The sequence below is a fragment of the Plasmodium berghei genome, assembly GCF_900002375.2.
Source record: "Plasmodium berghei ANKA genome assembly, chromosome: 14".
NCBI lineage: Eukaryota > Apicomplexa > Aconoidasida > Haemosporida > Plasmodiidae > Plasmodium > Plasmodium berghei.
This window is the reverse complement of record NC_036172.2, coordinates 2,439,829-2,453,208: the sequence shown is the minus strand read 5'-3', so window position 1 is coordinate 2,453,208 and position 13,380 is coordinate 2,439,829. Positions and strand designations below refer to the sequence as shown.

General features: G+C 20.9%; 1 protein-coding gene across 1 annotated transcript; it reads left to right on the top strand.

Moving 5' to 3' along the window:
* Positions 1-4,973: 4,973 nt before the first annotated feature.
* Positions 4,974-12,888, top strand: PBANKA_1464900 (rhoptry neck protein 3, putative; the record flags this gene model as incomplete). The annotated part of the gene is made up of 8 exons (XM_034568037.1): positions 4,974-5,097; positions 5,369-5,533; positions 5,681-5,812; positions 5,923-6,045; positions 6,182-6,583; positions 6,810-7,057; positions 7,197-8,438; positions 8,578-12,888. 8 exons carry the CDS (start codon positions 4,974-4,976, stop codon positions 12,886-12,888), a joined length of 6,747 nt encoding a protein of 2,248 aa, XP_034424475.1.
* Between the last annotated feature and the right edge of the window lie 492 nt (positions 12,889-13,380).

Below are 13,380 nucleotides of genomic sequence, written 5' to 3'. Positions count from 1 at the left end.
ATTTTTGTTTAAAAGAGTTATAATTAAAGACAAATTTTAATGTAAATAATAATCTAATTTATTTCAATCACATAAATATATTATTATATAATATTTAAATTTTAATATTATATGAAAAATAAAAATTCAAATATACATTCATATATAATAGTATATATTAATACAAAAAACTTTCTTTCATGAAAGTATATATTATTATAATAAAATGTCTTTACAATTTAAAATAAAAGTAAATAAATATATATTAGCCAATTAATCTGCCACTAAATATAAAAAAATATTAAAATAAGGAGATCGAACTATAAATGCAAAAATATATTTTTTGCTTTTAATTTTTTTTCTTTATCAAATAAAAACAAATATTTTTCTATGAATGTATTATTTTTAATGTTGTATATTTAATTTTAAAATAGCATAACATATAAAAAAATACGCTTAATAAACTTCTTTTACAAATTTTATACTATAAACATATTTTGTCTTATTATTATAGGCATATAAACAAGTTAATAAATATTCATATAATAAAAATATTGGGGATGCATGCATATTTTAAATAATCAGATTAAAAAAATGGTATGAGATGCCATAACAGGGAAAGGTTGATATTTTCATTGAAAAATGTTTAATTTTTTATAATTTCATAATTACTATTTTTTCCCTTTTAAATGTTACTCAAGACTATCTTATAATTTATAATATATTTATTTATATATCTATCCCATATAATATGAAATATATTATCTCTATTAAAATTAAATAAAAGATATATATTGGAAGCTATACCACAATTGAAACATCGTGTTGTAACTCTAAGTAACAACGAATAACACGTATCAAACCGAGCAATTCTAATGAACTACCAAATTATTATTATTTCTAAATATAAAGGAAAAAAAATTTAATGCACCTTTTATTTTTGTTATATTCGTTAAAAATATATTTATTACGTCACTATAATAAATACTGCACTATTTTTATTTTTGTAAATAATAATTAATGAACACAAAATATAATAGATCAGCTATAGTAAATATATCCTTGTATAGAAAATTAATTATATATTTTTTTTATAAAATATTAAATCGAATCTTATACAAGTTTCATAAACTGGAATCATAAATATTTAAAAAACAACATAATATACTTTATTATTATTTAAATAATATTCATAGTTTTTTAAATTTAAAACTCTACTCAAACCATAAAATATAAATTAATTCAATTTATTATTAAAATAAATCACATTTTTTTTTGTAAAAAAAAATACTCAAAATAAATTATTAAATGGCATAACGCCTATATGCATAAGTTTACATATATTTAATAATATGCTTTTTTGAGGAAATTAATTTATAACTCATTTCACAGTTTTTGTTTTCTAAGACTTTTTTTATAAATAAAATGATTAATACTAACATAAATAGGAGAAAAATATAACATTTCGTTTTTTGTAATGATAATTATGTGATGACGAACATACTTTTAAATCGATACATTTTCTAAATTTTCAATGATTGCTTCATATATAATTGATAAAATAATGTGTAATAAAAGAACTAATTTTATAAAAAAGTATGTTTTGAACTATTTTATTAATTAGTAATTACTGATATTATGAAAATTAGGTAAAAGAAAGCAAGAATAATGCATTAAATAAGACTTTTTAGAAATATCCCCTTATTTTTAATATGAAAAATAACGTTTGAGAACTTTTTATTCAAATTTTATATAAACATTTTTTTTATTATCATCTGAACTTAGTTATTTTTTAAATAATACAAGTAATGATGTATTACTTATTTTATAAAGGTTACATATGAATATCCCCCTGAACCAAACAACATCTTTAATTATTTTCTATATAATACATAAATATACAAATTATATTTTTTATTATTAATTAACTTCTTATATATTATTTTTTATAAAATTTTATTAATTTGTTTGCTCTTAAAAATATGCATAGTGTGTACATTGCCTATTGAGACTTTTAGTTTTACTATAATATATTTAATATATTCATAACTAATAAATATAATAAAATACAAAAAAAATTACAGCAATATATAAAAACATTATTTCAAAAAGAAATATTTGGGCACATTCAAATATATCACACATATAGCCACTTGAGGGTTCAATATCTATTTACTTATATCTTCAATATAAAGTAATAATAATTCATATACTACGATTGGCATGGTAATAACTTCTTTTCCAATCGATCATGGGCTTAAGATATTATTATAATAATTTCAATTCGAATATCTTTTTTTATATATTTTGATTTTTTATTGCTATTTTGGTTATTATTTTCTATGAGGATTTGCTATTTTAGGGAATATGATCAAAACCATATTTAATTAAATATTATATCTGGGGAATATCATTATTAGGTTCATATATTTCCTTAAGATTCATTTTTAATGCTCTTCTATGAGAAAGGAATTATCCTATTGTAATATTCGCTATCTAAAAATTACGAAAAAAATTATAAAGAAGTATGCATTATAAATGTGTGATTTCAAACATATAGTAAATTAATTTAAACAGTAATATATATATATATATATATAATTTTTATTGCACAATTCAAAAAATCACTTTTAGCTTCATATCAAATAAGTAGATACCGCAGTGAGAACACCTATCGAACTATTAAAGATTATATTACGGGTCGTCATATTTGAATGTTTCGTCTTATGTGAAGAAACTGTTTTTTTTTCACTTTTTTCCTTTTTTTTCTTGAAACACATTTTTGTATTTATGTTGTATATATATATATATGAATATTTTACGGCGTGAACAAATAATTACTAAAATATATTTTTTTATATTTCATGAAATTTAGTAAAAAGTAATTTTATATTATTTTTCTTTATTATTTATATTGTTTCAATTTACTATTAAAATAACAATGCTGAATAATAAATGTTAAAAAATAAAAATTAAAATATATTAGAATATAATAAAAAAAATTTAAATATTAAATCAAAATAATGTTGCTTTGATCAAAAATCCAAATTAAAAAACTAAAAGTTGTAAAATCAATTTTAGCCAACATATGCTATTATAGAAAATGGTGATACGAGTAACATATTTCATGTTTTTTTTCGATGTTTAGTAAAAAAATAATAAAAAATAATTTGTTTCAAAATGAATTTTATAACTTTTTACAGTTTTTATTCATGCGCAAACAAAATTAAATAAAAATATAAATTATATAATTTTTGTTCTTGATGATCTTTTTGCGTAGCGGCAACAGCATTGTTAGCTATAATCGTTCATGTTTGCAACCCATTATATAGGGCAATCTTTGATGTATTACAACAATTGTAATAACGCTTAAAAAACATTATGCTAATAAAAATGACATTAGAAATATGCATACACATTGCATGCAAAAAATATGTTTAATTTTTAGTATACCATTGTGAAAAAATTATCGAATTTATAACTTTCATAAACAATTACATATAAATGTACTATTATATAATAATCAATATCTGTCATTTAAGTAACCAGGTGCTATCTCTATCAAGTTGATTTAATTTTTTTTTAAAGGATGTAATAGGTAAATACTACCATTCGCATAAAATTAAAAATCATGTATAGGTATAAACACAATTTTATTAAAAATGGTACATAGAAATCCTTTTTATTTACATATACTTAATACCCATATTATATATAACGCATTGTAATATGTGTATTCTTTCATAAGAATATTATCGTTATTATCGCAATTAAAAAATATATACAGTACACATAAATTTATTTAATATTTAGTTAAATAGTATAATCATCTTATTTTCTTTATGATACGTTTAATTAAATAATACAAGCATCCAACCTAAATTTCACAAAGAAAAATGCAACCCAACACATATTATCGAAATGCCATCATACGTATAATTGTAATTTTTTTACACAATCATAAGAAAAATAATTTATAAAATAAATTTTATTTTGAAAATGTAATGTTCTATTTTTTTAAGACACTAAATTATAAATAACATATTAAATAATTATTCATCAAAAATAATATAACACATTTTTTCATACTTTCACCCATATATTTGTACAAATAATAGTTCACAACCATATATATAATGTTTTATTTATTATTATTTTTTATTACAAAATTTAAAAATATCTATGCCTTGGCATAAGAAAGAATTTTCAATTATTTTAAGGTATAAATGATATAAATATAATTTATAAAAAACTATTAATTAATAAAATATGTAAAACATATATAGCATCAGGTTGCACACTACATATTCAATAAATAATTCTGTTCACTATTTAGGTGCATGTTTATTATAAAAAACGAATACAATGCAACTATTATTTACCTATGCTTTTTATTTATATTGTTTGGTATATTATCAGTTTTATAAAAACAAGTTTGATGTTTTAAAGCAAAAAATATATTACCTTTTATGAAAATAGCATACCATATTATATATAATTGTATTGAATTAACCTAACAACTATTTTTATAAGCATGATACCAATGTAAAATAAATAACATGTATAAAAAATCTTAAAAGAAAAATAGCGTAAACATATATGTGCATTTTAAAGGAAACATGCACATAATATTTTATTATATTTACCCTTTATAACAATTTTTTTAGATTTTAGTATGTTTAATATTTAATATTGTCCAAACTTGTATATAATACATGGATAAATATCCACAATATTTATTAAACTTTTTATTTATTATTTTATTTATTTTTTTATACATGGCTCAATATAAACCATATAATGCATTAATTATTTAGAAAATGATATAATATGTCTATTGTTTTGAAATATTTTCATAATGCTGTGAAAAGTTTTTATTTTCCAATTTTTTTTCATTATTGTAAAAATCTGTGTACATATTTATGTTATATATAATTTAAAATAATATCTCAAAAAATATAAAACGTTAAAATACTTTTCTTATTTTCTGTCCAATGAAAAATCATTGGTTTTATATTATATACTTTTATTTATTTTTAAATGTATTTTCACGTTGTAATGGAATCCAAAATAAAAAAATACAATCCTTGCCCTACGATGAAAATGAAAATCGTATAGGTGAGTATATATGATAAAATTATTGCAAACATATATATGTTTATCTATTACTTGCATTATTGTGCAGCATCCATAAACACTTTTAATTCATAAGATTGGAGTTTACACTTTTTTAAAATATTATTATAGTATTATTGAACACTGTATTCATTTAATTAATTCATTTATTTTTTTTCATATAATAATATTAAAATATATATTTAATGAAATAATATCGATAAAAACTCATGCATCTACATATAATATACTTCTTTTAATTAATTTTCTTCAGGGGTAACTTTTAACAATATAGTTCAAGTTCACCATAAAATTAAAATCAATGATGAATCAAATAATGAAGGATACGGATTTTTGTCTTTAAAGGCAGCTTCTATATTTAATCGATATTATGTCATGAAATTGACTAATAGTTTATTCAGTAGATCGATGTTTTCAAGTAAATGAAAATAATTATAAATAATATACCCATATGCTTTATTGCTATTATTACATTAATATATTAGTTCATTCAATTTTTATACATTTATAATATAACATTGAATTAAAAATAAATGTAATTTATATATTGTCTTATAATTTTTAGAGGATCATTTTTATCGTAATGTGGCTTTATACGAATCATTATCTAGAACTAATTATTTTTTATACCTAATTGTTTTAAATGATAAAAATCTTAAAAAAATAATATCTTTAATGAATGCAGCGTATTCATCAAGTAATTAATTTAAATAAAATAATGTTAAAAAGAGAAATAAAAATCCCCATATATATGTGCATATAATATTAACTAATGCTTTTATTTATTGACATTCATCTTTTATACAGATAGAAAATATGAAACATTTAAGAAACGATTAATATCAACGTTTAATTATCCAAATTTCGAATTGGATAATGTTGTTAAAAATGAAATGGATCAAGCCTTATCAATATACAATAAAACAAGAAGTATGATTAATATAAAAATAATTATTTTAATTAATTTTTTCTCTATTATTAAATAAATGAGTCTACATATATTATATTTCTTTTATTTTTACTATTCACTTATTTTTATTTTATACTTTAATTATTTTTCTCGAAGATGATTCATATTGGAACGTAATTGATGCATTAAAATCCGATGGAATTTTATTGGCTAAAACCTTTATATCAGCTTCGTTTATCCACGGTATTAGTGGTGTTGTTGGACTTGCAAATCATGAATTGCTAAACATTTGCTTTTCTAATGCTTTTTTTTTTAATAATATTGCACCTTTAGATAAATTTGTAATGAAAAATACTTTTGGATCAATAATATCATATGTATTTAAGTCATATCTTATATTTTTTTATCCTTTAATTGTACCATTTCGTGGAGCCTTTTCTTTTATTTTATCATCAATATGCCTCATGCAATTGGGAAAAATTGTTCATATGATATACAGAAACCTCAAAAAACTGTACAGAACGTCACGAAGGAAATTTTATTATGCAATTTTGAAAGGTAAGACACTATATATATTAATGATAAAATTGAATAAATGAAAATATTAATAATGAAAAAGATAATTATATAATATATATAAAGAATATATACTTATCAAAAAATAAGTGAACACTTTTCCTGCATATTTATTCGGAAACTATTAAAAAATTGCATCAACTTATTTATAAATATATATAACTAATTTAATAATAACATATTCATTACTTTTATTTTTTTTCATTAGTAAACCTATTAAACCAGCCACAAATTCATGTATATGCTATGAAGCTTTTATATGGAGATGCATTAATTTTAGTTTCAAAAATTTGGAAATTGTCCTATGTTAATATTACCGATCATCTTAAAGGAGACGAAATGAATCCAATTTTAAATAATTTATTTGAAAAAAACCTGGGTACCGGTTTCTTTGATTTCAGTGAATCATTATTTAGATATGTTGTTAAATCCCTAAACGAAATGAATATATTAACGGTAAAAAATTCATGCAATTTTGATATATATATGTTTCTGCATAAATAAATCCTCATTATGATAATATTTACATATTATATTTTTTTAATATTCATTGATGTTATATATATATTATACATCTTTTTATTTTTTTTTATAGAATGAGGGAGCTAATTTTGAAGACGAGAACGAATTCAAAAATGAAACAATTATAAATGTTTTATCCTATCTTACGGTTACAAGAAGAGCGCTTTACTATGAAGAGACATATATGAGAATAGTTGTTGCACGGATATTAGCAAAATTTTATACATTAATTTTAGTTAATATAAATGAAATTAGTAAGATACATCCTAAAGAATTTTTTAATACTGATCTGGAGTCAACATATATGAATTTATATCAAAAACAGATGCATCAAACGCATTTACAAAAAATATTTTCTGATATAACAACAAAACCGTTTATTAAAAAAAATTTGAGAAAAATAAATAGAGGTTCCATTGAATTTGCAATGTCGCTTCTAAAGATAAGATTATTTCATTACAAATCTTCTTTGAAACATCCATATTCAAGTTTTTATTTTGATGAAAAATTGAAAAAACATTTAAATAATGCTATGAAATTAGTTATTTCTGGCTCTAATAGTATTATTGGAGATTTAGTTAAATATGGAGAAAGATTTAATATTCTTAAAGAATGTCCTATTGAGATTGCAACAAGATTGGGTAGAACATGCAATAATGATTTTGAAATTAAAAAATTATTATTCCCTCTTAATATTTTTATTAATCTATTAATTCCTTTATATATGCAACCTGAAGATATATTAATAAACAATAAAATAATACCAGATATATTGAATTTTTTCGAAGTTATGATAGACTCCAAAGATTTACATTTATATAAATATTTAACAGGTGTTGTTGATTTTATTTTTAAAAATGAAAACGTCAAAACTTCAAATATAGATTATCATGCCGAAATAAATAAAATAATTACAAAAGAAATTCATAATGTAATTGAGGAAGTGAATGCCGAAAAAATTAATTCTTTAAAATTCCATGCATATTCAATTAAAAAAAATGATCTATTCTTACATAATACAAATGGAAAATTGTTTAAATTTACATTTGATAAAGAAAATGATAAACAAAATTTTTCAAATCTATTAAAAATGACTGATTATAGAGATCCATTGGAATATCAATCACCATATATTAATTTTAAACCTTTAATAAGTAATAATGGAACTTTAGCAATACAAAATTACCATCAAAACTTTAAAGGGAAAATATATACTTGCCATATGTGTTTGGAAGAGGATGATGATATTTTAGTTGTTAATTTAATCTACCACATTTTATGGTCATCAGGATTAGATAAATTTAGCGCTTTTGTGGTATGTCTTTTTTTATTTATTACATTTTACATTGAGTATGCAATTATAACTATACATAAAATGTGTGAACAAATAAACTATGCACTTCTGTTTATATATCTCTTTCTATACATTTTTCTTTTTTTTTCTTCAATATTAGTTCTCTTCATTAATCGGAGCAGTCAAGCAAATGTATCACAAAGGTTCATCATGGAATAGAGCTCTTATTGATATGGTACCTACAGAATTTTACCACGTCCATAGTATATTTATGAATAAAAATTCCCAATTAAAAAATAAAACTCAAAACATATTTATAAAACGTATTAAATATTATGGATTTCATTTTAACAAATATACTTTTCAAAGCATGTTTAAATCAATTTTAAGCAATACTTTAATACGTATAAATTTTTTCGATTTAGAGCAAGTTGCTAGCATGATATCAATGTCTTTACTTTATTCTATTTATACACATATTCAAAAATATGATTTACCATTAGAGGAAACGTTTAAATTGCAACAACAAAAAATCATAGAATCTTATTACAATGTGGATAAATATTCTCAAAATTACGAATCATACACAATTGAAATGATTAATGAAGCCAAAAAAAATAAGAAAATAAATATGGAAAATAATAGTACTATAACTTCTGATAGTAACAACAACAATGATAATAATAATAGTGACGATTATAGTAGCAATACCACTTCTAATAATTCAGAAGTAGAGTCAATCAATACCAATGAAACCAAAGAAACTGAAGAAGTAGAACTTTCTCTAGATGATGAAATTATCAAAAATACAAAATACCTAAAATTAGAATTAGAATCAAAAGAAGAGGTAAGGAATAAAATAATAAATCAATTAATAGAAACAAATGGAAGTTTGCCAAATTATGAAATGTATCCCAATCTACCAGCACAATGCTTCTTTTTATTATACTATGATTTTACACCATTTATACAAAGAAATTTAATGGGTATAGAAAATGTTATAAATACATTAAAAAATAGCACACTTGGAATAGAGCATATTATTAATTCTGACAGAATACAAAATGAGACAACATTATTTGCATTAATTAATCAAAAGGATCTAATAAATATTCTTTGTGGTACACACTTATTTTTTAAAAAGGAAGATATTACATTAAATGACATGTTTCAATATGGAAATTCTGATATAGCCGTGAAACATTTATTAATATATTTAGCATTATTGAGAATTGAAAAAAAATATGATCACCTTCCATGGAAAAAATATTTAACATTAGAAAAATACCTAGATCGAAGAAGAAAATTTTATAAAACTCCATTAAAATATCTTCGATTAAAAATATTAAATTATAAAAGAATTTTATCTCGTCTTAGAATAAAAACACAAAAATATATGGGAATGATACTTAAAAAAAAAAATATATTAAAATCGTTATCACCTCAAACAAATTTTGAGTTAATTCAAAATGCTGAAATATTTAATAAAAAATATCCTTTGATATATATTAAATTTGAAGACATTTTAACACATTCTAATGTCTTTAATAAATTTAAATATACATTACTTAAATATGTTTCTGATAAAGAAACTGTTAGAAATATGATTAATAATTTCAAACTTGCTCCCGATACATCTTTGAACAATAAAAAAATTTTAAATAGAATTTTAAAAATTTTTAATTTAATAATTTATCACAAATTTAATATAGATTTGCGTGACATTAGTAGCAAACGAGAGTATATTAAGTCAGATTTTTTCAATACAAATAAAAGTAAATATATATTAAACTTTATAAAATTGCCTCTAGAAGTTGAAAATTATTTGAATCAATTAATAGGATTTTTAAAACTTTTAACTGATATGAAATTTACAAACTTTTTATTTTTGAAAAATTTTTATATATTTATTAAACTTTATATAGTAACAGGAGATCTCGATTTTGCAACTAAAGATTCAGTTATATATATAGCTAGCAAAAATTACTTAAATTTTATTCTAAATTCAATGTTGGAGTTTGAAAATTTCAAAGCGCTTTTTAAAAGCTTTAATAATATTAATTTTAATATAAAAAAATTTCCTTTAAATTATTTGAATTTTAAAGCTAAATGTTATACTATTGATGGACATAACACCTATGATATAATTATAAATGATCAGGATAAAGCAAAACAAATATTTAAAATTATGAATTATGATATAGACAGCTTTTATAAAGATTATTTATTAATAGATTTACTTTATGATGATATTAAATTTGTAGATATAAGTCCATATTATGAAAAAATTAAAGATGGAAAACAAAATAATACGAGGAATAAACTAAGTAAATTCTTTCCTGGGGCCAAAAATGCTTCTAAAGGTTTATCCTTTGATAATATAAATATGTTAAATGATTCGTTACAAAATTTTGCATATTTAGAAAAGTTTTTAGAAAATACAAACATTCCTTTAATTCCGTTTAGTGATTTTTCTTTTTCTGTCGATGGTGATAGTGTCAGGATATATTTTAAAACAAAGGCTGTATCTGCACCTTTTTATAAAGAAAATATTTTAGATTTATTTAAACACGTAGGAAAATCATTTGTTAGTAATTATAGTCAAAAAGTTAAATGCTCTTTTGTTAGTTATCCCTTTAATTTATATTACTGGTTAATTCTAAATCCTGAAAAACCCAATATTGAAACTATCAATAAAACAGGGTTAATAAAAGAGGAAGATTTAATGCCTCAATCAGATAACCAAAAAGAGAAAATGGAATTACTCAATGATGAAAATCTTGTTAAAGATATATTATTTAATCAAATTATAAATAAAGTTGATAATAAAAATGACGATAATTTGTCAAACGCATCAACATCGATAAAAAGTTTTAAATCTGGAACAGAATCTGATTCAGAATCCGAATACGATTCTGAATATGAAAATATTAGCAATTCTAAACCAGTTGATAATATAAGCCTTTCAGATAAAACTAACGTTATAAAACCAAATTTAAATACACAATATGATTCATCGAATGAATCTTATTTAAGTGCACAAGACACAAGTGATAGTGAAACTGAAAGTTTGTATGAGGATTCAATTTCAGTTGCTGATTCAGATTCCATTATTCCCCCATCCACCAAACAATTTCATGCTACACCAAATGATACAGTACCACTTATCAATACAAATGTGAACAATGAACAATTGAATAATAATAATGATGATGCTACAAACAAAAATGATGATAAGTCATTACATCAAGAATATAATAATGGTAATATTGCTAACTATGAAACCAAAAATACAAGTCAAGTTAACAGCTTAGATGAAACAAAAACCGATAACCCAACTGGTTTCATTCAAAAAAGTAAAATAGAACCATTCGTTTTCGATTCAGTTATGATATCTGAAAAAATAAATACAACTACTCAAGACAAATATGGAAATTTTAGTAGACCTTATAATATATATGTTCCTAAAAAAGACATATTCAGAAATTTCCATTTAATAATTAAAGTTGTACATAGTTTAATTTCATTAAATAAATTTTCTATTGTCAATCCAAAAAATATTCTTAAAAAAGGTATAATGATACTTACAAATAATAATGATTTTACAAAAAGCCAAAAAATGAACCCACTTATTAATATTATGCTTCTTGATATAAATGATACTATACAAAAATTAAAATTAACTACTGAAAAACAATATAATGCACCCAATGCTGATATATTAGATATATATAATGTAATCGAATTTAGTTTATTTAATAAGTATATTATTTATCCTCCTTTGAAAAGATTAAATAAAACTGAGCTTAATTATATTTTAAATGTTATAGACCAAGGATATTTTTATCATTTTATGGAAATTGTATCTAAATTAAAAGGTGTAAATATTGATCAAAGGAAAATTAGAAATAAGATAATTAGTATTCAGGAATATGTACCTTTATTAGAAGAAAAAAATATCGATGATTTTTATCAAATTATTATAGATTCTCTAAGATGTGAAAATATGGAATGTTTTAATTTCCTTTTCAATGATTTTATTATGAGAATGTATAATAATAATGTTTTGAGAGTAGTTAACAATTACGATCTGATTACACCTATGAAAGATATAGTTAATGATCATTTTGGATATATAGATGATATCCTTGTCAAAGTGACAAATTCATATACATTATATAAAAAAAATGATAATCAATTTATTAAAATCTATATAGATGAAAATTCAAGTTCTAATTCCAAATTAAGTTACACAGAATTATTATTTGCTGCGTTAAATGTGCCACAACAAATGGACAAATGGGCTTCCTTATATACATTATTTAATATAAGACATATATATTTGAATGTTGGATATATGCTAATTGGTATGAAATACATCATTAAAAGAAAATATAGAATGTTCGCACATAAATATAAGTTTTTCAAGTGGTTAAGAATAACAAAAAAACAACAATTATACATTCCATAAAATTCATATAGTAAATATAAGTTTTAACAATTATTTTTTCCCCATTTTTTCCCCTTTGAGACGGCTTCTATTAGTGCTACATTTAGTATGTTGCAATGAGCATACATATTAAAAGTGTTGCATTTGTATTATATATGTTTTTTAGTATTTATTTTATGAATTTTTTTTTAATGCTTAAACATTAGTTTTAGGTTTTAAGTTTTAATTTAAATAATAAAATATTACTTAATAGTTTTGCAATTCATATATACATATAACGTTAAGATTAGTATATTAATACTATAAAACATATATATTTTTTGTATAATAGTTCAAAGATATATAAATAAATAAAACATATATAATTTATATATATAATAAAAGATCGATTGGCATTATTCTTGGTATAACAAATTAAGCATATGTTCTTATATCACATTCATTATATATATATATATTGATCTATAAATGAGTTAAAAACCTTTTTTTAATTTTTGTTATCATCATTTTTTT